The sequence below is a fragment of the Bubalus bubalis genome, chromosome 13 (assembly GCF_019923935.1).
Source record: "Bubalus bubalis isolate 160015118507 breed Murrah chromosome 13, NDDB_SH_1, whole genome shotgun sequence".
Lineage (NCBI taxonomy): Eukaryota > Metazoa > Chordata > Mammalia > Artiodactyla > Bovidae > Bubalus > Bubalus bubalis.
This window is the reverse complement of record NC_059169.1, coordinates 12,629,584-12,656,362: the sequence shown is the minus strand read 5'-3', so window position 1 is coordinate 12,656,362 and position 26,779 is coordinate 12,629,584. Positions and strand designations below refer to the sequence as shown.

The following is a 26,779-nucleotide window of genomic DNA, read 5'->3' as shown; positions in this document are numbered from 1 at the left end:
CTCAATCAGAGTAAGAGCCAAAGTCCTGCTGAGGAGCCTGGTCACCCGGCTCTGGTCGCCTCACCCTCCCCACCTCTCCCGTCTCAGTGACGGCTCTTCCAGTGGTGCACTCTGCTGCAGCCACACTGCCTCGGTTGCCGTTATAGAATACTCTAGACGTGCTTCCGCCTGTGGACCGCTGCACTTCCTGTCTCCTCTTCCCACCAGGCTTGTTCCCCTGCCTCTGTCAGGTCTCAGCTGGCCTCTGCTCACTGAGACCTCCTTACGTCTCTCTTAACAAAAACTGCCGAGTTCCCCAGCCACGCACTTCCTGGCTCCCTTAGACTGGTTTTTCTCCATGGCACTCAACCCCATCACACTCACTATATAAGGTATTGGCCAAAAAGTTATTTTGGGTTAAGTTTTTGGCCAGCCCAATATTTTACTTCTCTGTCTTCTTTAGTGCCTGTCCTCCCCCCCATTAAATGTAAGCTCCATGAGGGTAGGAACTTTTGCCTGTTTTTTTTCCTTATTCTCTTGTCCAGTGCTGAGAACAGAGGAAAGTGGAAGTTGCTCAGTCGTGTCCAACTCTTTGCGACCCCATGGACTATAGAGACCATGGAATTCTCCAGGCCAGAATACTGGACTGGTCAAGCCATTCCCTTCTTCAGGGGATCTTCCCAACCCGGGGGTTGAACCCAGGTCTCCCACATTGCAGGCGGATTCTTTTGCCAGATGAGCCCGAGAACAGAGGAGATGCTCATGAAATACACAGTGAGTGAATGAATGTCTGGAAATGGTAGTGAATTCTGTCTAGGAACGTGATATACATTAGTCTAACCTACAGATTGATATGGGCTTCCTCTGTGGCTCTAGTGGTAAAGAATCCCGCCTGCCAACGCAGGAGACCTAAGAGATGCAACTTTGATCCCTGGGTCACAAAGATCCCGTGGAAGAGGGCATGGCAACAGATGCCAGTATTCTTGCCTGGAGAATCCCATGGACAGAGGAGACTGGTAGGCTACAGTCCAAGGGATTGCAAAGAGTCCGACACAACGGAAGTGACTTAGCGCCACGCGCACATAGATTGATGTATGCATAACCCACCCATGTATCTCCTGGACATCCAGGTGCCTCGCCTGCAGATTTTGCGGGCTTGTGTGTTCCCCAAACATGGGGGTCCCTGAGGCTGTTAGCGCTGCCTCCTTCTGCCCTAAGACCTGGAGATGTGCTGGCAGCAGCTGACTCGGGTCGTTCCCCTCAATTATTAATGTATTAAAATTCAACTATACTTTTTAAATGTATTCAATCACCTTAATTGGATTTGTAAGAATGCATGATTTATGAAACACTACATGGATCCTTTCAGCTACTATTACAATCAAATATTACTCATTACTACAGTTTCTTCCCTTTCTTCTCTTCATGCGTCTAGAGTTTCTTAAAGTTAGAAGCAATTTATTTTTCATCTTTTGTATCCACTTGGGTCTAGTATAGTACCACGCATAGCATAGGAATTAATCATTTATATTCTCAGAGCGTAGGGAGTTTTGGCAGAGCCAGGTTTGGGTAGGTTCAAACTTGGGATCTTCCCCTTACTCACTGTGTGGCCTTGGAAAGGTAACCTTTCTGAGCCTTGGTTTCCACATCTGAAAAATGGGGATTAAAAATAAGATTTACCCCCAGCGGCTTATAATAAACACTAACAGGATGTTAGTGCCTCCCTTTCTGATAGGTTTGTGGAGACAGAGCTGGTGTACCACTTAGCACAGTACTAGCATGAATTTAGTAATAAGTAGTCAATAATAATATCAGTATTGTACTCAATAAACGTTACCAAGTATTGCTACCCTATATATAGTTCTCTTAAAAAATGATAATAATACTGGACTCTAATAATGGATGGATTCAGTTTACAAATAAACCTGACCAGCAATTGCTGGACTATGAAGAGCTTAAGTGTCCAACCAATAGTCATGTATGAATGTGAGAGTTGGACCATTCATTAAGAAGGCTGAGTGCTAAAGAATTGATGCTTTTGAATGTGGTGCTGGAGAAGACTTTTAAGAGTCCATTGGACAGTAAGGGATCAAACCAGTCAATCCTAAAGGAAATCAGCCCTGAATATTCATTCGAAGAGCTGATGCTGAAGCTTTGGCCACCTGATGCAGAGAGCTGACTCACTGGAAAAGACTCTGATGCTGGGAATGACTGAGGGCAGGAGGAGAAGGGGGAGACAGAGGATGAAATGGTTGGATGGCATCACTGACTCAATGGACATGAGTTTGAGCAAACTCCAGAGATAGTGAAGCAGAAGGAAGCCTGGCATGCTGCAGTCCATGGGGTGGCAAAGAGCTGGACACAACTGAGTGACTGAACAACAGCAAAGTGTCCAACCCGCTCAAGAATCCACAAGCAGGGAGCACTGGGGTCTGCTGAGGGACAGCACTCCTTCCACAGTCTTAAGGAGGAGAGGGAGCAATGTCATATTTCAGTGTTTGGCTGGATGATCTGATCAGAGGGGCTCCAGAGTTGGGTTAGTTCTGCCCCCTGGACCAAACAGACGCTGACCGTGAGCCCCGGGGTGCAGTCTGTCCTCCTAGGTACATCCTGCGGAAATATTTAGCAGTAGGACATGTGGGGACATGTGGGGGATTGTCCAATGAGGGTGCGTGATAGTGAGGACAAGTCCAGTTTGTTGGCTCTGTAGGTGGGTCTGTAGGTGGGCAGCAGCTGTCCCCCGGTGGGGCAGAGCTGGGCAGACCTCGTCCCTGCACCCCGTCCTCTTCCAAAATCGCCTGGTGCGTCCAAGTGCCTGTGGAGGTGGCCCTGCTTCGCAGGAACACATATCAACCTTTCAAAAGCAACTTCAAAATGCTGGCCAAATTTACACATTTTCTTTGACTTCCCTCCTGCTTGACTGTGCGATCCTCCCCTCCTCCATCTGCCACCTTCGTGCAATTTTAATATCAAGGACAATTTTTATCAAGTCTTTCTCTGTAATCAGGATATAAAAATGATCCCAACATTTCTCTTTGAAAATGGATCTTCAGAGACTCAGTAGGCCTTTATGCATGACTAATAAGTTCTTCGGTGAAACATTTTGTCTTTTACTAAAATAAATCTCTCCTCTTAAATCTTCCATGTGAAAAATCTGACAGCATTTAAGCTGACGAGTTTCATATGCAGAAAATCATTGTACTTGTTCAGGATTTGGGAGTTGTCGTGGTTTGGTTTTGGTCAGACAATGGGATCTGGTTACCACAGTTCATGAAAAAAATCAGAATGCCCGTTCATAGACCAAATCCTTGTGTCAGAAGATAGCACTGTTTTCCTTGTATAGCCTCCAATCTCATGGAAAAAAAAAAAAAAAAAACCCATCATCTGGCATTTCTTATAGGTGACCGTATTTGCTTCAAGGGCTACGGCAACAATCACCACAAGCCAGGTGACTCAGAACAATAGGAATATATTCTGTCACAGTTTGGGAAGCTGAAAGTCTGAAAGGAGGTGTCAGCAGGGCCATGCTTCCTTTAAAGGTCAAGGGAAGGAGCTGTTCGAGGCCTCTCTTCCAGCTTCTGACAGCCTCTAATGTTCTTTGGGTTAGAGATGGCCATCTTTTCCCTGTGTCTCTTTACACTGTCCCTGTGTCTGAATTTCCCCTTTTTATAAGGACAACCAGTCATGTTGGATTAAAGCCCACCTCGATGACCTCATCTTTATTTAATCACCTCTGTAAAGACTGTCTCCAAATAAGGTCACATTCCAAGGAACTGGGGCTTAAGACATTGACCTCTCTCTCCAGGAAGACCCAATTCAACCTCTACCAGCCGTCCAGTGTCATCTCCCTAACGTCTTTTATCATACAAGGTGCCCACACTGTTCTGAATGAATCTTTTCCTTGTTACCCCGTAGCTTCCCCCACGGACAGGAAGGGGCACATGTTTCAGTAACGGGGGCCTAGAATTTAGCCTGGTTGACTTTAACAACATGGCCTTGGAAAATGTCTTCAAATCTCTGGGAGCCTCATTTTCCATCCCTTTAAATTGGAATACTATATTACGAGAATGTTGTGAAGCTCTAATAAGCTATTGTGTGTGAAGAATGCTTTTTAAGGTGTAATAGGAATGTTGTGCTGGATTTCGAGTTTCTTAAAAATGGCTCTTCAGAGGGGCAACAGCACGGATTGCAGTGTGGCCTGGGTCAGGTGCCCAGCTCTGCCACTGACTCCTTGCAAGACTCTGGGATGTGGTTTCCCCCTCTCTGGGCCTCCCTTTTCTCCCATAAAGTGAGACTATTAACAGTCCCTCTGCTAAGCACTTGTATTGGAGGTTCGAGTGTGATTTACCGAAAGCACTCAGAAACTGCTGGTACATGATACGTGCACTATTATATAAGTCTTAGCTATTTTTATGGAGGGTAGGATCGCATCTCAGTACCCTGTGTGCAGTTTCATCCCCGTTTCTGGCCGTGAGCAGAGGCAACTGCAACGTTTGCTGAATGAACGAAGGAACGGAGACCCTCAGCTCCTGCCTTCAGGAGACCCTCACCTCTGCTCTGTCATGTGTCTCAGCTGACCCTCCCCCAAGTGGCCAGGCCCACCCCCCACCCCCATCCCATGTTTCCTGAATGAAGTGCAGTTTCCTCCTGCGGCCGCTCAGTTTGCAGGTCAGTCCCCAGGCAGCAGGTAATCCACACCAGCCTGAAGAGGAATGTGCTTTTCTGTGTTACTAAAAATGAATGCACCCTGAAAAGGACACTCTACTCTTCCCTGTCCTTCCAGTGCTTCTTCACCTGATTGGCCGTTTTCCTTGTTGTTTTCCCCATCATCCTCCCTTTCCTGCCCATTCCTTCCCAAAGCTCCATCCATACCTTAACCCTCCCTTCTCCCACCTCCTCCTGGAAGCCTTCCCAGCTTGACACCAACAGTCCATTACTCTGGCTTGTCACAAATGTATTTATAATCAGGCGTGATATGCAAAGTATTTTAACATAAACACCTCCCAGGACAGTGACCAATCAGAATGCCCCAGACCTGGGTCAGGGAGGCCCCCACCCTGCTGTGTCAGATTTAACTCTTTGATTCCTGAGATTCAGGAGGGGAGCTGGTAGGATCTGGAGGAAGGGACTAGAATGACCAGAGAAGTGGGGAAGACACCTGACACTTGACAGGCTTGGGACTGTGGCTCTTTCTGCAGAGAGACAGAGGTATACCACCAAATGCCAACCTTTAGTGTCTACCTGTGTCCAAATTCCAGGAGATTCCCCCACGTGGTTTCCACTTAGACTGAGAGAGAATCTACAGTAGCAGAAGGTGTATAATAAAGTTTGTGTCTTTGGCTAGATTTCACTTACTTGGAAAATGACCAGTTTCTGATCATACTTTTCAACTGACTATAATGAAAAATCATAGCCTGTGTTTCCTAAGCATGTCCTTTGTTTTGGGTGCTGTGTGAAAGCCTTTATCAGGCTTCAGGAATTTGACCCCCACAGAGCGGTGGTGAGTTAGTCTGATGGTGGTGGTTTAGTCGCTAAGTCATGTCTGACTCTTGTGACCCCCATGGTTGTAGCCTTCCAGGCTCCTCTGTCCATGGGATTCTCCAGGCAAAAATACTGGAGTGGGTTGCCATTTCCTTCTCCAGGGGATCTTCCCAACCCAGGGATCAAACCTAGGTCTCCTGCATTGCAGGCAGACTCTTTACCAACTGAATTCCAGAGAAGTCCCTGTGAGTTAGTCTGGCTTGTTTTCATTTTCCAAATTGCCAACCCTTACTCCCCTCCCCCACCTCCCTCCACATGTATCCAGCTAGATAATCCGATAAAGATCTTAGTCTCAACATGATCTGTCCCTTCCTCAAGGGTCATCCCAGCCCCTGAACTAGGCAGAGTTTCCCACAATGTGTTTACAGCACCTTGAATCCCACCCCCCGCACCCCCTCCCCCCATCATGGCATTGCTCACTCTGTATTCCAACTGCCCATTTAATATTTACAGGGCTCGGCAGGTGATGGGGCTCAATAAGATTTGCTGGCTGAAAGACAGGAGAAGTCATTTGATAGGATGCATTGAGTGCATACCATGTGAGGGTCCCTGCACAGAGAGGTATAAGACGTAGACCAGGGGACTTCCCTGGAGGGTCCCTGGAGGCCAGTGGTTAAGACTTGGCCTTCCAGTGCAGCGGGTGCAGTTCAATCCCTGGTTTGGCAGCTTAAGATTCCATATGCCTTGTGGCCAAAAAAGCAAAACAAGAAAGAGAAGCAATATTGTAACAAATTCAATGAAGACTTTACAAATGGTCCACAAAAATAAAAAAGACATGGATGAGGAAGGCCTGCTGTCTCCCACAGGAAACATCCTGATGTTGTGATATTAACAATTTCATGGAGCTTCTGTTTCTCCCATGGCCATGGCCATGCACGCATGGATGAATATGATGTCAGAAAACTAGACACTATGAAGTCAAACAGTAACTAGACTAGTTCTGATTTATGTTCATACATCATCACCATCCACGCTGACTAATGTTCCTCTGTGACTCAGAAGACATCGATCTTCTAGCTAAATAAAATAGTTTTCGAATGAAGTATCTGATGCCTGGAAATTAGTTTCCTTACATAACTGGAAAAATGGAGGGACTGTTTTTGGTCTCACTGATTTCTCTTACCTGGCACATTTTCAGTTACTACTTAAAGTTAACAAGACAGAGAATCCTTACCAGTTAAGACAGAGCTTGGCCCCAGCATCAAATCGACAAACAGCTCTTTCCAATTCTAAGACACAAGAGTATGAAAATTTAAACTGCCCAGGCTCAAGGGCGGAGAAAAGGATAGAAATCTAGGAGAAAACCAGTGAAAAAGGCTTCTCTTCACATAATTGGAGAATCAAGGGAAGGAGACACGCTCAGTACATTTTAAAGCATATATATAAAAAATTATCTTGAGGCTTAATGTTAATAAATTAATTGATTAATTAAATTTCTCAGGCAGCCAAATTCATTTTTAGAAAAAGATTGAAACATGCTTTGAAATGGAAAACTACAAACAATTCACCCTCTTTGCCTCTCCTCCCCACTTAATGAATTTTTATGTTTCGTCTATTTAAAATGGTCACGAATTAGGTCTCTTTTTTTTGAATTATTTATTTATTTAATCTATTTGGCTGTGCTGGGTCTTAGTTGCGGCATGTGGGATCTAGTTCCCTGACCAGGCATAGAACCCAGGCCCCTGCATGGGGAGCGTGGAGTCTTAGCTCCTGGACCACCAGGAAGTCCCCACAGACTAGGTCTTAACTGCACAGCAGTGCTTGAAGGAACAGGGCAGTCACCTTGGCATGACTATAAGGAATCACAGATCTGCTCCCGGAGTACTGGCTGCCCTAAATGCAGATCGAGAGAGGGCCGACTCCAAGCATTTGCAGCTCCCTGTAAGGAAGAGAAAGCACCAGCCTTGGGGAAGAGCACTCGGCCTCTGCTCCATAGTCCGGGGGAGGCAGTGGAATGATGCACTGTGTCTTCTCATATGGTTTTCTGGGGAGAAATGCAAACTAAACCACAGCTCCCATTGTGACCTGTGCCATCCATCTGCACAACCTGATTCATGCTTTTCCTTATCCTCTCCTAAACTCACTGCTCAGCGGTAGGGAATCTGGTTAAGAATGCAGGAGATGCAGGTTCAATCCCTGGGTCGGAAAGATTCCCCTGGAGAAGGAAATGGCAACCCACTCCAGTATTCTTGCCTGGAGAATCCATGGATAGAGGAGCCTGGTGGGCTACTGTCCATAGGATCACAAAGAGTTGGACATGACTGAAGTGACTTAGCATTCAAGAAAACAGCACACAAACTCACAGTTGTGCAATGATTGGTGTGGGTAAAATTGAAGATATTGCTAACTGCCTGTCAGCATGCCTGATTTTCCTTAGTTTATGCATCTGGCTGCCTATCCAATCTTCTTTTATAACATCCTACGTTTCCTCCATCCCTTGGAAGCAAAAGAGAAAAACACACCCTAGAAAAGTTTGTAAACATTCCCTTTTTATCTGTCTTTAATAATGGGGCCTCCCTGATAGCTCAGTTGGTAAAGAATCCACCTGCAATGTCGGAGACCTGGTTTCGATCCCTGGGTTGGGAAGATCCCCTGGAGAAGGGAAAGGCTACCCACTCCAGTATTCTGGCCTGGAGAATTCCATGGACTAAGTCCATGGGGTTGCAAAGAGTCGGACACGATGGAGTGACTTTCATTTTCAATCAGTGTAATATTTTATGTTATTTGCAAAAGAGTATAACATACATAGACTATAAAAGATGAATTATAATATAAATTGGACTAAATTTCTAATAAGCAGAAAGTTCTTATTATAAATTCAACCATAATATTGATGAGATGGGCAATTGTTCATTTTGATGAGACTTCTGGTTATCATTTGCTTGTAGTCATTCCCTGAATCTATAATTTCCTCTAATTCTGATGCCCTTATGTGGCTTGTATTTTATTTGGTGTATTATGTAGTTGGAGCTAATGATACAAGGAGCTCATGTAGTTCAATTAGTTTCTTTAAATTCAAAAGAAGCCTGAAAGCCTAATCTGTCACTTGCCTTAGAGCAGAGCTATTTCAGTCTCATAGTTAATGTTGGAAATTAAGCCCCGGTGTAAATAACCATTTTATTCCCCTATGCTTTGTCTTGCCCATATCTTTCTGGAAATGTGCTGGAGAAGGAAGAGAAGGTTCAGGCCAAATGTTAAATTCAACCTTTGCTCCTGACTTAGACCCAGAAAAATGATGAACCCATAGAAATCTGCTTGAACCAAGGCCTTTGTTTTTTCCCAAAAACTTTTGAGAGATTTTGAAACTAGGGAAACTGAGTCAGTGAGCATCTGATACACCCAGCCAGTTTAGTCACTGAGAAAATATATGCTAAGCAACTTGGGTTTCCCAGGTGGTTCACCAGTAAAAAATTTGCTTGCTAATACAGGAGACGTGGGTTCAATCCGTGGGTCGAGAAGATCCCCTGGAGAAGGAAATGGCAACCCACTCTAGTATTCTTGCCTGGGAATCCCATGAACAGAGGAACCTGGTGGGCTACAGCCCACGGGGGTCACAAAGAGTAAGCAGCTCACATCACAAGGACCTAAGCAGTGGCCCCTTTGATTGAATTTTCTAGTTTCAAGCTGTGTACACTGTAGGTACTTAATCAGTCCTCCAATTGATTTTGACTCCGTTTGCCATTTCTGCTGATGTGCTCCATGTCTGGTCAGTCATATGGACTTCTCACAATTCTCAGAACTTATTGGGACTGTTGTTAACGTAAGTCTCTGATGTCCCTTTTTACTGTAACTGTTCTTTATGTGGCTTTTCTCCTTTTACCAGATTAGGAACATTCCACAGGGTAATAGATATAGAATTGACAACATGTAGCAAATTACGGTTTTTTGTAGAGAACTGTGGCTGTCTCTCAAGCTCTCACAAACATCCGAAGGGGTTCAGATGTGGGAACATGATCACACCCCCATTTGACAGATGAGAAAACTGAGGCACAGACTGTTATATATTATGTGTAAAATTCAGTTTAACCATCTTGGGAGGAAGCCACAACCAGAACTGGGGATTTTCCCACTATGATGCATAGCCGCTTTAAACTAGATTAGTCATGCCATGTTAATCAGCCCTGACAAGTTTCAGCAGGAAAGATATTAAAGAAAATCAGATCTGAGGTTCTTCTAAAGAAAGAAAGAGAAGAAAAGTTGGCACTGATTGTGAGAACAAGAATAATAAAAGCGTTAAAGAGCTTGGTAGAGAGGCCAGAGGGAAGCACCATGATAGAGAGACTGAACTAGTATCAGAAAGGTGGTTTTTTAACACCAAGTATTTTATCTGCTCTGCAGAGAAGGTGTTAGTAATAATGATGAGAAGGATAATAATAATAAAAACTTATGGAGGGCTTACTATGTGCCAGGAACTGTCCAAACACTGTATATGCATTAAATGTTAATCCTTCCCCAAGTCTAGGAAGTGGGAATTCTTGTTATCCCCATTTTACAGATGTGGCAACTGGAGACCACAAGGTCCCATGGAAAGAACAGCAGAGCTGGATTTTGAGCCCACATAGTCCAGGTCCAATATTTCGCAGGTGGCTAAGGGTAAAGAATTTGCCCGCCACTGCAGGAGATCCAGGTTCGATCCCTGGGTTGGGAAGATCTCCTGGAGGAGGGCATGGCAACCCACTCCAGTATTCTTGCCTGGAGAATCCCACGGACAGAGGAGCCTGGTGTGCTGCAGTCCATGGGGTCGCAAAGAGTTGGACATGGCTGAGCGACTGAGCACACAAAAAGTTCAGGTCCAGGGACTGTTGTTCCCTTTACCCCTAGTGCAAACTGCCTCTCCAGGAACGAATCCAAGACAGAGCCGGCTTCAGAAACGTGGCTCCAGGACAAGAGGATCTGCCACCGCCTCAGGATTTCGCTAAATTGGTTTCCCTCATGTGGAAGGTGAGGGAATCTGAGAGGTTCTTCCCTGACTTCCACAGGATCCCAAGCAGGCCCCTGGACTCCGAATGTCCCCTCAGGCCACTTTGGGAGTGCGCACTGTCTGCCCCCAGTCTTGAAGTGACGTGAAGTGGCTCAGTCGTGTTTGACTCTTTGCAACCCCATGGACTGTAGCCTACCAGGCTCCTCTGTTCTTGGAATTTTCCAGGCAAGAATACTGGAATGGGTTGCCGTTTGCTTCGCTAGGGCTTCTTCCCAACCCAGGGATTGAACCCGGGGCTCCCGCACTGCAGGCAGACGCTCTACTGTCTGAGCCACCAGGGAAGCCCCCAACCTTAGCATCGGATTCTCCCTTCCACAGCCTGGCCAGCTCCCTTGAAAACGCCATCACGTGCTGAAAGCAGTGAGCAGCCAAGTCCCAACTGGAAAAGGTGAAATTCAGTGGATCAGGCTGTGACCCTGGCCCTTAACTGGAATTACCTCCCAAAGGGGCCTTTTTAGAGTCTGCTGATCAACAGCATGGCTCACACTAAGAAACAATTTCAAATTATCCTGAGTGATACCGCAGGGGCCTATTGTCAGTGTGAACTGTAGATCATATAAAATCCATTGCTTTTCCCATGGAAAACTAATGGGATATAGTTTTCTGTTAGCAATCCCTATGGGCAAAACTCCTACTGTTAATCCCTGTAACAATCTCCTAATTAATCTGTTTTCTTTTTTGCTTCCATATTTTAACTGACTTTTTCAATTAAGAGCATACGAGGAAAAGATTCTGAAACTTGTTTTTAAATAAGCAATTAGAAAACCTCCTTTTCCAATTATGCTTTTTCTTTCTCGCACCAACCTGATTCTTAAATCTTTTCTCAGCCAAAGCCACATTTATTCTCTCCCACGTCGTGTCATATAATGACCATGTAATGCTGAGAGCTCAGATCTGTTATTCTGCCAAGTACATGTTATAGTTATTTAACATTTTTCCTCTCGTCCTGTTGAGAATCAACATGGGTATTCTGTATTAGAATCTTTCATGGTCGCTTATTTTAATAAACTTAATTCAGCTTGAAATTCTTACTTGCTTCTAGCCATGCTCCCTAAACTGAATTTTCCTGGAGTAGAGAGTATTTTTGGAGGTGGAATGAAGTGTACAAAAATCTTATGTAAACTATATCCAAATTCTGTTATTGTTTTTAAATAAATGGATTCCAAACGATGTAAACCATTATATTAGATATAAAAATCTAATAATCGGGATAAGATTTTATTGTTGCTGTTGTTGTTCAGTCGCTAAGTCGTATCTGACTCTTTTGTGACCCCATATCCCTCCAGGCTCCTCTGTCCATGGGATTTACCAGGCAAGAATACTGGAGTGGGTTGCCATTTCCTTCTTTAGGGGATCTTCCCAACCCAGGGATCGAACCTGCATCTCCTGCCTTGATTGGCAGGCAAATTCTTTACTGCTGAGCCACCAGGGAAGCCCAGGATTTTATACAGAGCATAAAACTTAAATCTGATCTGGCTTTTCTCCCGTTTCAAAACTTTCAATGGCAATCAAGGTCATAGCCCTTAACTTCACACCCAAAGTTCGTTGTTATTTGGTTCTAGTCAACTTCTTCCTGTTTTCTCTTTTAACATCCTCTCCACTGCAGCCCACACCGCGTTCTGTGATCCAGCCTTGAGAAACTTCATGAAGGTCCCAGATGGTTCAGCCCCTTAGCACATCCTCTTCCTCTTTCTCTCATGTTGGATTCTCCCCCTCCACACACACACGCACACACACACACATGCACATGCACACACAAACACACACACACGTGCGCACACACACACGCACACACATGCACACACACGAACACACACTCCAGCCCCCACTCACTCCCTTGCCAAACTCCTTCTCATCCTTCAGGTCTCCATTTAAATACGTCACTTCTTCAGAGCCCTCACTTGCCACCCGTCTCCATTCTAACACTCTCCCTCCCTCTTCTCTCAGCCTTCTCCAGAACCTGCTCCATGATTTGTAATTAAACATTTGTCTGTGTCACTGTTTAGCTAGTATCTGTCTTCAACACTAGATTGCAGGCTTCCGGAAGGGAGGCAGCAGAGCCTATGTTTTCTCATCTTTTAGTTAGCAAGCCCTTCACTCAGCACCTGACATAGAGCAATAAATATTTGTGGAATGAAGGAAGGAATGAGACCCTAACCTGGAAATATACCACAAACAAACGTGATTCCAGAACACCTGTCGTTTCTATAGTTGGTGGGTCCCCCCTGGAGCGAGTGGAGTCCTCTGGGCTACCATCTCCACATTAGACCCTGACGTGGGACCATCGGCCTGGACTCCTCCAGGGCTCCTGTTTTCCATCTCTAGAACGTTCTTCACAAGGAATCTGGGATGGCGCCCCCCTGCTCCATCCCACAGAAGAAGCTGTGCCAGTCCTCTTCTCCAGGGACTGGGTCCTACCTCTCTTATCTCTCCGCAAACGGTCTTTAACCAGGAGAGGAAGAGTTAAAATAAAACAAGAAACAATCCTGGCAGTCACAGGAAGACTTCGCCAAGACATTTTTCATCTTCATTTCTTGGACCAAAATTGAGAGACACTATTTTTGACAGTTTTGTTTTGTTTCACAGTGATATACAAAGATGCTTTACATTTCTGCTCACTGCCCCCTCTCCCACTTGGGTATGACAACTTGCCTTGATAATCAGCAGTTTTTGTGCAATGATGCATGTCCTGACAAATCTTACTCCTTAACTAAAACTTCTTACAAGTTGTTTATGGTGTCAAATAGCTTGTTATATTTTGACAGTAGCTTTTCCTTTAGGACTTACAGAGTCCTGTAGGATCCCTTCCTAAAATTCTGCTGCCTGGAGTTTTCCTGGTGTTGAATTTGTATGCCTCAGCCATCCATGCTATGATACCCTTCAAAATACTGATATTAATATTAGATCGAACTCTGATTCAGGGCCCTCTCTTCAAATATGGGTTCTTGCAGAAATATCCTATAGAATTGAAAATAACCTTAAATGTAAGATACATTAAGTAACCTTTATCATGCTTTCAAATGAAAAGTTACTCTATAGAACCAAAAAGCCAATCAAAATGTAACTAAATCTGTAGTTTTGCACTTACTGTAAAGAAGTGAAAAGATTTTAGTCACTCAGTTGTGTCTGACTCTTTGCGACCGTATGGACTTTAGCCCGCCAGGCTCTCTGTCCATGGAATTCTCCAGGCAAGAATACTGGAGTGGGTTGCCATTCCTTTCTCCAGGAGATCTTCCCGACCCAGGGATCAAACCCGGGTCTCTCGCATTGCAGGCAGATTCTTTACCATCTGAGCCACCAGGGACTGTAAAGAGAATGATAGACAAGTATTTTTTCTTTCTTTGGTAATACTGGCAACACTTCCTCACTGCTTACTACCTGACAAGCATTTCTCTGCACCTTTTATCTGTATTATTAACAACTCATCTAATCCTACACCAGCCCTTAGAGGAAAATACAGTAATTATTTTCATTGTACAGGTGAAAACATGATACACAAGAAGTTCAAGTAACTTGCTCAAAGTTACAAAGGTAGCAAAAAGCAGAGCCAACTTATGTGCCCAGGTTTCTGCCTTCAGAGCCGGGGGGCTTGACCATTTCTCTTGCCCCTTCCAATAGACAGAGCCAGGCAAATGAGCTTTTTCCACTCCCAAATCTTCATATATATTCTATTCTATTTTAAATCGTGTTAAGTAGCCTATCATTCTGCAAAGGATAATGCTAGATCTTTACCGTCCCTGGATGTTACCTATTGCTAATAAATAGGTTGACATTGTGATGTAACTGAGCCAGGTAAATGTTGATTTAGAATCCGGCCCTGCTGCTGCTGCTAAGTCGCTTCAGTCGTGTCCAACTCTGTGCGACCCCATAGAGGACAGCCCACCAGGCTCCCCCGTCCCTGGGGTTCTCCAGGCAAGAACACTGGAGTGGGTTGCCATTTCCTTCTCCAGAATCCGGCCCTACCACCCACCAGTTATACAACCTTCGGGAAGTTTCCTGATCTTTCTGAGCCCATTAACTGTTTTGTAACATAGTGATCATTACAGCTGTTATAAGGAGAAAGAGAGAACCCTGTGTAAACTGTCTGGCACTTGGGTAATCGATAATATTCCTCACTCCAAGCATATAAGTAAGAACAGTAGGAAATTGTATTAATTCTCATGGAAAAGAAGGTTCCATCAATAAATTACTAATTCAGTGTTGTAAATCATGTTCCATTCCCTGGAAATTGTACAGTTCCTTAAGAGTCCCAGTTGTATCAAGAGATAAGAGCATTTACAAGAAAATCGTGTTTTTCCAGGCTAATCAAAATTTTTGCCTGCAGCTACAAAGCATTACATTAGAAGTGATGTGGTGGTTTAGTCACTAAATCATGGCCAACTCTTTGCGAACCCATGGACTATAGCCCGCCAGGCTCCTCCCTCCGTGGAATTTCCCAGGCAAGAATACTGGAGTGGGTTGCCATTTCCTTCTCCAGGGGATCTTTCCAACCCAGGAATCAAACCCGTGTCTCCTACATGTGTCTTCTGCATTGAAGGTGGATTCTTTACCACTAAACCATCGGGGAAGCCCCTTACATTAGATGACTAGTAATCAAATTGACCATTATATGAACGAGCAAAATATAGTAGCCAGACTGGTAGACATCAGACTGTATCACAGGTTAACTCTGTTCTATGGAACTCTGCTTTCCCAAATCCCCTCATGAGGCCCAATGTATGTTTGTGCATGTAAGCCCATACTTACATCTTGTATACCTGAGCCTTTCTGGGTGTCATCTCCCTAGTGAACTGACTGTGTTTAAAGAGAGTTTGAATTGAGGTTGTCTGGGGGCAACTTACCCTCTATATAAGAAACATCACTGTTTAGTCCTCCCCCACCCCTACTAATGGGCAGAGGCTATGTCCTGTATCCCATGACCACCTCCCACCGTAGATGGAGTGAATGTATTTGGATGCCTGACATAAGGCAGCCTATCCAAAGGCTGGCCACACACCTCCATTGAAGGAGCTGGCCTAATCTGAATGTGTTCATGGAGATTTGATTGTAGCAAACCCCGAGACTAAGGCCATTGTCAAGGGAGGACAGAAAGAGAAGTAAAATAAGAGATGCCCGAGGCAAATTGGCAGGGCTGGAGGGACCCCAGGACATCATAAAACAATGAGTAAAGCAGAGTTATGATTAAATCTTCATCTTAAAATTCTATGGAGAGAAGTAGATGGAGAGATGCCAAGACTGCTTTGATTTGGATTATTTTCAATTGCAGATCCAGTTTGCCTGTATTTTTACATTAGACCTTCCAATACTGGACCCAGGTTGTCTATTTCAGGAACTTCCCTGGCGGTCCAGTGGATAAGAATCTACCTTCCAATGCAAGGGACATGGGTTCAATCCCTAGTCTGGTAACTAAGATCCCCCATGCCCCGGGGGTAACTAAGCCTATGAGCTGCAAAGTTAAGCCCATGCAGAAGACCCAGCACAGCCAAAACAAACAAACAAAAAAAGTGTCTATTGCATACATTAGGAACCCGGATGGAGCATCCACAGTATGAACTTGAGCCTAAGGAGACACGCCGATCTTGCCCATGGGTGTAGAATTACTTTAGCAGTAATGTGACCCATTCCTTCTGGTGTCCCTGTACCTGCCTCAGTGTCCTCCCTGCAGAGGGTGGCACAGTTTCTCATGTTGCAAACACTAGGGCCTCAGGACAGCACGGGCTGATGAGCTCAGACCACCAGGACTAGACCAGGATCTCTGTCTGACCTTCTGCACTGCAGCGCTGGGAGATTCACACTTGGGAAGGAGCCCGCGCTGCCAAACGCACAGCTAAAGCAAGCGGGAGGCAGAGTGAGAACTCCAGATGTTTAGAATTAGGATGACTATAAACAAATTTGTGTCTCCAGATCCACCCAGCTCGCTTTTTAAAATTACTTTTATATCTGGTAAACAAGCTCATATTCTCTTTTCTTGGTTGCAAATAGACTAATTCTTCAGGGAATGACAATTCTCGTGCTGGTTAGCACAGTCGTTATTCTTTCTCCAGAAATTGCATCATTCACACATCAAGATGATTCTCTCAATCGGTAGTTTGGAAAAGGTGGGAATTCAGTATAAACATTAATTACCATTTGCAGTCACTCTTCAAAGACCGACTTTAGGCACACCTGTCACCTAATTAATTTTATTTTTCACTGTGCCAACTTGAACGTCCCAGCATTACTTTCGTTGTACACACTTCACGATGTCAAAACCTGACATTAAATGTTATACAACTGTCACGGGAGCTGGGCAGGGACACCGGCGGCAGCGTTCATGTAACAAGCTGATCTGTTGCAGGTGATCATCTGAGTTCACCTGTGCATCAGTTACTAAGAAATGCCCACTCCTAGACTAATACTCCTTCCATCACTCAATCAGGGATGTCTTCAGCCAACCTGGAGCACACATTTCAAGAAATCAGATAGTGCTGATTACTATCCCCACAGCATAAATGTGGCACATAATTATTCACATACTGTCATCATTCCAGCATGCACATCTAGCAAGTTCAAAGCTTCCTTTTGATAAGGCAGAATAAATATGCTCCTCTGATCACCCTCCACACTGCCTGGAAGGGTCGACTTGACTCTGCTGTCACGTTTCCTTAGGGTCTTTTGTCAGAGTTAGAATCCATTCAGAACAACAGTAACATCTCAGGAAGCTTCTCTGTTCAACAGGTTTGAGCAAGGTTGACGATCAGCTAATGCCCAATCCGCTCCTTGTGTGTTCCAACTCTGATGTATGTTCCAACACGTCTGTGCTCGCAGACACAAAGATACACACCTTTGCATAGATGAAGTGACTGTGAAACGGTTGACAAAGAGTTGAAAGCTACTTCTAACTGTGCTAGGACTAAAACTCTTTTTTCCTCCCCCAGGGCCGTTGTTCAAGAGAGAACTGCAAGTATCTTCACCCTCCCACACACTTAAAAACTCAACTAGAAATTAATGGGAGGAACAATTTGATCCAGCAAAAAACTGCAGCAGCCATGCTTGCCCAGCAGATGCAATTTATGTTTCCAGGAACCCCGCTCCATCCCGTGGTGAGTACACTGAAGCTAACGAGGACGGGCTTGCTGATGAAAGTGTCGGTTCGGGCAATGTACCAACCGTTGACCTAAAATGGCCTCTCTCTACTTTGTCTCTTTCGCTACAATTAAAGCAAATAGCTTTGAAGCTAAATAGATGCTGAAAAGAGGGTCTTTTAGATTATCCAAATGGGAAAAAAAAAATGCATGAGGAAACTGTAGGCAAAGGCAATTTCTAATCGATACCCGGAAAATCTGTGTCACTCCAGCTCTTTCTCACCAGTCACCTCCATATCTGAGCTATCTTAGAAGGGAAATAGTTCTCCATTGAGTGTATGAATCGATGATCTATGTAAAGAGGAGATTTTGATGCCTAAAACATGTTTAGCAATGCAACAGATTATTTCATTTCAATGGTATCATTTTAAGGAAGGGGGAAAATGAAACCAGAGAAGTTAATGGATTTACCCAATGTCCTGCAGTTAATCTGCTGTGGAGCTGGGCCTAGACCTCAGACATCTTGACCAGGGCGCTTTCTGCTGTCTGTTCCACTCCCCACCACCACCACCTCCTGGGCCTGAAGGAAGCCTGAACCAGGGTGCCTCAGCCACCCACATCTCCTGTCTCAGAGGCCTACAGAGAGTGTGGTAGCCGTGGTGAGGACCGCAAGATTAAATGCCAAGGGAGTTCAGTCTATGAATATGTATTGTGTAATATTTCTCCCTGACTTCAGTGTTTGAAAGTATTTCCTTAAAGGTCTGGAAATTGCTTTAGGAATGAGGTCCTGAGGGAAAGGGGTGCATTTTTTTTTTTTTTTTTTTTGCCTTTAGTGAAGTTTGTTCGCATTTGTAAATTATTTGTCAAAAACAAGCCAATTAAAAAAAAAAGCAGTGAGTGAAATTTGCTCTTTTTTTAAAAAAAAAGTACATACACAAAAGACTATTGTTTAAAAATCAGTCTTTATTGTATGAAAATTCTATTGTTATTGAAAGCTGCTAAATGAAAAAAGGATAGCTACCCGGGAGTTGTATTTTCTTATTGTGTGTCTGTGAGATGAGATGGGAAGGTGGGGGCGGTCCAGGAAGAGGGGATAGGATCTGGGTAGATGGTTGGCAGTTCTGCTTGTCTCCAGGTTTCTACCCAACAGTAGTGAGTGGCACCAAGTGGCCAGGAACCAGCTCTGCCCAGAGTGAAAAAGTACAGGTGCAGCTGTGAAGGACCCTCAGGTAGGTGTAGACAGACTCAGGGGAAAGGCAAAGCAAGGTTCAGGCCCAGGGAACTAGATTTCAGATGAGGCAGGAAAGGCTTCTTGGAGGAAGTCCCGAATAAGTACATCTTAGGGCTCCCTGGTGGCCCAGCAGTAAAGAATCTCTCTGCCAATGCAGGAGACGCAGGTTCGATCCCTGGGTCGGGAAGATCCTGTGGAGAAGAAAATGGAAACCCACTCCTGTAATCTCGCCTGGAGAAATCCCATGGACAGAGGAGCCTGGCAGGCTACAGTCCAAGGGGTCGCAAAGAGTCAGACACGACCAAGCAACTAAGCGCACACGTAGGCATTTAAGTGGATCTATTTAAAACCACTCACAAGTATATTTTATGGTTTCTTTGTTGATACACACACATAAATTATTTTATTAAATTACCTAAATGCTAAAATAATTTAGTTATACATATTAAATAATGTCTATGGAAATAAATTGAGAACCACCTAGGTCAACATAGTCACAGTGCATTATATCTGAACTCATTTTAATCATGTACTTCTTATTTATTTAGAATCTGTAAGGATTGACCCTGGTACTCAATAATGACCTGTTAATAAGAAATTCCATTCATGTTCTAAACTGTTAGTTGAATTTTCTTTGAAAGTTATGTTTCCGTACTGTCTCGTATATTAATTAGAGGACAATAATCACGATTGCTCTATGAGAAAGAAGTATTACATTTAAATGCCTTAAGAGAGGTTTTTAAATCACAAGAAAAATTGGGATGCAAAAATGTAATAAACTTAAAAGTCATTGACTCTATAAACAAGTAATTTCAGAGTCACAGGAATGAATTAGTGACAGAAGAATAGGTCCTAGAACCTTCCAAGGAAATAGGGTCTATTGCTGATGTGATTGAGTTGGGCGTCTTGAGATGGGGACATTCTCCAGGATTAAATACAATCACAGGCATCCTTATAAGAGAGGCAGAGGGAGAGTTAACACACATACAGAAGAGGAGGAAGGCAATGTGCTCATGGAGGCTGAGACGGGAGTGATGGGGCTGCAAACCAAGGAACGCCAGCAGCCACCAGGAGACAGAAGAGTCAAGGGCCCGATTCTTCTTCTCTAGAGCCTCCAGAGGGAACACAGTCTTGCCAGAACCTTGATTTTGTCCCAGTGCAACTGGTTTCAGACTTATGGCCTCTGGAACTCTGAAAAAAGAAATGAGTGTTGTGTAAGCCACCAGGTCGGTAGGAATCTGTTAGACCAGCCTTGGGAAACTAATACATGCAGAAATTGCTCAAGACAAAGAAATTGCTAAACAGAGTCACAAGTACCACTCTATTTTTAGGTTTCCTTCTAGGGTAAGCTTCTCTAAAGAGCTCCGGATGGTTTTTTCACACCCTTTATCTTCCATCTGCCCTGAAATCTCTCATCTGCTGAAATCTCTCACCAGTGACCTCCATATTGCTAAACAGGTAGTCACTGACTCTTGCATTGTTCTTTCGACCTCTTGGTAGCAGGCAGTCAATCTCTCCTTAGTAGCACGTGGCCCATCTCCCTTGCAGAGCACCCCTTCCTCTCTGGGACGCACCCCTTCCTCTCTGATCACGCCTTCCTCCACTGTCCTCTTTGCCTGTTCTTTTCCTCTGTTCTAGTCAGGCTTCCCTGGTAGCTCAGTTGATAAAGAATCCGCTTGCAATGCAGGAGACCCCGGTTTGATTTCTGGGGTTGGGAAGATCTGGAGAAGAGATAGGCTACCCACTCCAGTATTCTTGGGCTTCTCTTGTAGCTCAGCTGGTAAAGAATCTGCCTGCCAAGTTCAAGGAGACCTGGGTTCTATCCTTGGGTTGGGAAGATCCCCTGAAGAAGGGAAAGGCTACCCGCTCCAGTATTCTGGCCTGGAGAATTCCATGGACTATCCCCATGGGGTTGCACAGTGGGACACAACTGAGCGACTTGCACTTTCCTCTATTCTGTATTGAGGCTGCTATACACTGATGTTCCCAGTGCTGGCTGCCTCTATCAGCTGCTCCTTCATGGTCTCATCAATTCCTGTGGCTGTGGGTCATCTACAGGCTGAGAACTACCAAAGGCATGTTCCCAATCCAAACGTCTCCTCTGAGCCCCGGGTTTGGGTACCCAACCTCCTACTGGACTCCCCTTCAGATTTTTCACAGGAACTTGACATGCTTAAGACCAATTTTTTCATTCTACTACCTTCTCGTCTCAGTAAGGTAGCCAGCAGTTTCAAACTGAAACCAAACAGGTTCTCTCACATCCAGTTCATCAGCAAGTCCTGCCATATGCCCTCAAGTCCACCTACTTCTTCTTCTCCCAGCACCCTCATCTTAGCTGCCATCAACCTTTCTTTCAAAATACTTTATAGGCTTTACCCTCCTTGTGGTGTTTGTTTAGTTGCTCAGTCGTGTCCAACTCTCTGTGACCCCATGGACTGTAGCCCACCTGGCTCCTCTGTCCATGGGATTTCCCAGGCCAGGATACTGGAGTATGTTCCTTCTTCAGGGGATCTTTCCAACCCATGGATCAAACCCCTGTCTCCTGCATTGCAGGTGGATTCTTTACCACTGAGCCACAACTCTTGCTTTATTCCAATGGGCACAGCAACCAGAGGAATCTTTTAAACACATAAATGGTATAACATCACTCCCTTACTTAAAACCCTTCAATGCTTTCCCATTTCACTGGAGACAGTCTAAACGTGTAACCTTGATTTTATTTAGAGTGTCATCTGTGGTCAAGTCCCTACCCAGCTCACCTCATCAGAGGCCACTCTTCCTGTGTCCACCGAGACCAAATCAAACTTTCAGCTCTGTGAACACACAGAGCTTGTGAACACACAGAGCTCCCGTTTGCTTAAAGGCCTTTAGTTTTGCTGGAAGCTTCCTACTGATCTTCATATTTTAACTTCATTTATTCATAAGGACTCCAACTCTATCAGCTGCAACCCACCGCCAATCTCTATCTCTAGCCTCTATCTTCTCTCCATCTCCGAAGTGAGGCCTCTTCATTTCTGCTTATCCGTAAAATCACAAATGAGTTGTGATTTTATTTCTTTGTTCTTCCCCATTAGGGTTTAAGTTCAATAAACGGAGACACAGTGTTCTGGCACCATGTCTGTACCAGCAATGAATATTTATTGAATAAATGAAAATGCCAACGATTCTTTCCTCTTATAACTCTTCTGTCTCAAATTCATTATGTCTGCAAAGTCTCCTTCACCTTTCCTCCGAGGAGTTTTTCCTTCTCCAATTCCTAATGGGGTATAACAGCAGTTCTTCTCTCCTTTCCTTCCAACCATACGGCCCCACCCCTCGACTCCCACACAAACATCACACGTACACTCACAATAAAGAGGCAGGTGGGTGGCCTTGAGTACGACAGAGATTAAGAGCCTGTGCGATCCAGTCCTTAGTGGCAAGATCTTGCACTGAGCATTCTGCCCTCCAGAGATGCTCCTGGCAATAAAGGGAGAAGGCTCAAGAGATACCATGTTTTAGGACTTTCAGTTTAAGTACCAAATACCTATCCTTTGAAGTCAAAGCTTTCTAAATGCATGAGCTCTCATGGTCTTATCTTAAAAAGGCAATCGACCACATTTTAGAGCCATAAGATATGTCAGGCCACTTAGTCTTCCCCAGCCTTGATCCTTTCAAGCCACTACAAAATATCAAAGTGCATATGTGCATGTGTGTGTGTGTGTGTGTGATCTTTGAGGCCACATCTACTGCTGTAAGTTACAGAGAAAGAAGAGTGGAGAGTGAGAAGCCAAGGAGAGAAACACAGACTCTTGGGGTGAAGTCCAGAGGGAAGATGGCAAGACCCGCATTTCGGACGTGATTTTCTTCTAGAAGACTTTCTGCATCTCTTGTCCTCTGGCCTCTCTGCAGTTGGTGCTGGGAGATGACAAGGACCAAATGGATCTCAGACCACCTGGCAACAGCCCCCCTCCAGGAATCATGGGGCCAGCTCTCCCGGCCCTGGCGGGTGGGCTCCCAAGACTAGAGTTCCCTGGAGATGCTGCCTTTCTTCTAGCTCCCGACTCAGACCCAAATCCAGACATCAGCTTCCACTCTACCTTGAGACTTTTGCTCGAATCCAGGATCTAAGACCCACTTTCCCAGGCAGGCGGCTATTCAGAGCAGGCCTAACCTCCTGTCTTCGGGAGGCCCTGGGCTGACCGTGGGACATGGCTCCCCACCAAGGCTCACTCTGTACTCATGTCTGTAAGGGCAACTCGTGGTGGGTTATTTTATTTTTTTCCCCTCTTCTGTTTTATGAAATTACCAACAAAAGCTAGTAAGGGCAGAGGAAGTCAGAACAGCCCCAGACTTCGAGCCAGGAGTCAGCAGCGTTCTGCCTTGACGCCACCTCGGCAGCACTGGCCTTGGGTAATCCGTGCAGCCTCTGGTCTAAATTGCTTTCACCTGTAAGACTGTGCGGTTCTCGCTGCCAGGCTCGCTTCTCACAGGTGTTGAGGAGATTAAAGCAGACAGTGTGTGTGAGAACGGTTTGGAGAACAGCCCAACCTTTCACAGATGTAAGGTATTACTGTCACTAATAATAACAACAACAATAATAATATAGTGGCCATCTCTGAAAATCACTCTATTTTTTTTAACTTTTCAACTTCAACGAAAAACACTCTTGATAAGAAAAAAGAGAAAATATTTAATTGAATCTATCTTCATAAAGTCTATGAACTTTTAACTTTCACATGAAAGAAAACATATACTTTTCCAGTCTATATTCAAAATAGAGACTATATTTGCCTTCACTTAATAAGATTTTTATACCTCTATTGTTATATTGCTATGCTAATTACATTCCTGTTATAGAACCAATGGATAATCTTTTTGGGGAGGGACTTTATTAATACTAACTTTTACGGTACTAATGATAGCTGCTATTTTTGAAATCCAGCTATGGGAAGTAAGAAAGAAATAACATCTTGCTCAGCCCAACTCTTTCAGCTAAGTAGTTTTACTTCCCTTCTGCAGAAAAGCTCAGGGTAAAAATTTCCTGCCCAGGGTAAAAATGAATAACTGGCCAACCTCAGGATTTTGAATTCATGTCTCCCTTTGTCTCATATTTGTGTTTTTACTTTTAAATAATACTCTCCGTGAACTTTATTACAGCTCTGCACCAGTAGAACAAACTGCAACATTCCTTTTTGATCATTAAATTAGATGAACAAGTCACATATTTGAGAAAGCAAAATCTAGCTAATTGCAAGACATTTGTTGATATCCAAAAAGGTTTGGGGAAATGAATTTTGAGGTTCTGACAGTACATGGAGAGTCAAGATACAACATGAATTTCTGTCACCATGCTGATCCGAGCTTCAAATGATCTACAAGGGAGGGATATTGGGAATTTGATTCAATAGAAAGTCAAAAATGGAGATATGGGGGAGGGCTCTTTTTTCTTAATGTTTATTTTGATCATTAGTCTTTAAGTTAATTATACAACTAGTACTAGGTTTTCTTAATATTTATTTTCACTCATTTATGACAGTGGTCTTCAAACTGGGCCGCACATCAAATCATGTAATAAAATTTTTAATGCAAATTTCAAGCCCCCCCTCAACCCAGATCTGTTAAGTCAGAATTTGTGATATCTCTATCTATGAAATTCCCCCCAGGCATTTCTGATCTAGCTGGTTCTTTGAATCACTGGTCTTTTTTGTGTGATTTATGACCTTTCAGAATTGATTCTCTTAAATCTTAACATTTTATCGTCCTTATACCATTTAGATCACTTGGCTTCCTTTCAATGGTACTGAATTATAAAAGCTACAGTTACTGAAAACCACAGCGTTCTATAATTATGACTCAAATGGGTTGAAAATGGAAAACATACACATATAAAATTTTGTAGAAAGTCAAGGAGGAAAAAAATCCTAGCTGCCATCAATTTCCCATGTTGAGACCTCATGTTGCAACTTTCTCCCAAAGTGAATTTTATGTCGGAGCCATAAAGATCTAAGAGCCCCTCGCGGGAACGCTGGCAGCAACTCTCGCAGGCCATTAGAATCTCCTCTCCATCCCCCCCCCACCCCCAGCCACTTCAGTAAAGACTTTCAGCCTAAGAGCTCCCCGTGCAAACTATCAATAATTCACTGTTTTCTAACATGATCACTTGTAAGAGATATTTTTCTGTTACTGCTGTCAACAAAAACCTGTTTAATTCACACAGATTATTATTTTCCCCATATGTTCCGAAACTCAGAGCTATAAATAGACAACAGGAATGTTACCCACAATGTACAAATAGAGAAGCAGCATGACATGGCCAACGGCGTTGTTCAGTATTAGAAAACCGCGTTAACGTGTAATTGCAAAAATCTGAAAACTGGTCCTAAAAATGAATAGGTTAAAAGTCATCCAATAACAAAAAACAAAACGATACGGTCCCAAATCAGTGCAAAATTTATTCTAAGAAAAATCTTTATCTAGCATCTTGAATTTTTAACATCGGCTCCTTTAAAGTGAAGCCAAGTTTGTTCTTCTCTTAAACGTACATTATTTCCTTTCTGAAAGGCGTCCTTTCAGGTGATGCTTTTGAAAACCATCATCCCGTCAACCCTCTAGTATATTTTGTCTTATCCCTGGACAAGGAGGACAGTGATAAAGAGGTTTTAACAGAGTGCTCTATGCCTTTATCACTGCCACGTTGACTTTGTGACCTAGGAAACCAAAGCAACTTTTTTTTTTTTTTGAAACTTTTAGTATTTTATTCATTTTCATAGTTTTACAGTATTAGTAAAAATAATGACCATTATAAGTAAGTATAAAATGGAAGTTGATGAAAAAATAATCCCAAGTCTTCCTTGACTCCCACCCTCCCACCAAAAAATCTAGCTATAGTATATGGCAAATATCCTTTTCACATATTATCTTTAGGCATATATTCACTTTGTAGTGGTGGATGGTTTAGTCGCTAAGTCGTGTCTGACTCTTGTGATCCCACGGACTGTAGCCTGCCAGGCTCCTCTGTCCATGGTGTTTTCCAGGCAAGATTACTGGAGTGGGGGTTGCCATTTCCTTCTCCACCAAAGCAGCTTTTAATGGCCAACAGAAAAGTTCAAGCTTTCCCATTCAACCTCTCAGGAAAAGAAGACCGGATCTAGACATAGTTGAGCTCGAGCAAGAAATAGGAGGTCTATGTGAAAACTGCCTATCAATTTGGGGATTTTACATGCTAGTGATGGAGGCATACTGGTAAGTCTGAGCAAAATAAAATACCAAATAATCCCCAGTTCTTGAGAGTGTACAAACTGGATCAGTCTGAAAATCAGTCTATATTCATGGTGTTTGTTTTCTCTTCTCCCTTTGAGAGACATGTAGAACACATCACAGATCATGAGTCAGAGTTCCATAAATTTTACTGTCTTCATGTTGCAACACTCACTAGTGTGGAATGATGAGCCGCTGGAATGGAATAACCATTTTCTTTTCTTGAGAACACTTCCATGGGGATAAAAGTTTAAGCCGGTTCCTATAGTTAGGTTTCTATGACATTCTCCTTTGTGTTTATATGGTTTGGAAAAGAGAGGGTCTATATGGATTTCATTTTTATTAAGCACAAACAGAGAGGCTTAAAGAATTTTCACAGTTCAGCACTGATTTTTGCAACTAACACAGAGAGTCTTATATGCAGTGAGTAAATGTTGCTGGTGATTTTTTAAAGTTTTATTCTAAAGAAGTCTTTGTCCTGTGTTATCTTCCTTTAACAGCCCACTTTTCCTGTAGGTCCCGCAATAGGGACAAATACGGCGATTAGTTTTGCTCCTTACTTAGCACCTGTAACCCCTGGAGTTGGGTTAGTCCCAACGGAAATTCTACCCACCACACCTGTTATTGTTCCCGGAAGTCCACCTGTCACTGTCCCGGGCTCAACTGCAACTCAGAAACTTCTCAGGACTGACAAACTAGAGGTACTTCAATTATGTTTGTGTTTTGAGATGCCTTTGGGGGTAG

At 43.8% G+C, this 26,779-nt stretch overlaps 1 protein-coding gene across 11 annotated transcripts in view; it reads left to right on the top strand.

The window, feature by feature from the left end:
- The window catches only part of MBNL2 (muscleblind like splicing regulator 2), a 165,830-nt gene that overhangs the window by 92,561 nt on the left and 46,490 nt on the right, over nt 1-26,779 (top strand). For all 11 annotated transcript variants that reach the window (XM_025262657.3, XM_044927138.2, XM_025262659.3 and 8 more), the window contains 2 exons: nt 17,419-17,583; nt 26,536-26,736. In XM_025262657.3, the coding sequence (XP_025118442.1) occupies nt 17,419-17,583; nt 26,536-26,736 (366 nt within the window). The remainder of the gene's footprint in view (nt 1-17,418; nt 17,584-26,535; nt 26,737-26,779) is intronic.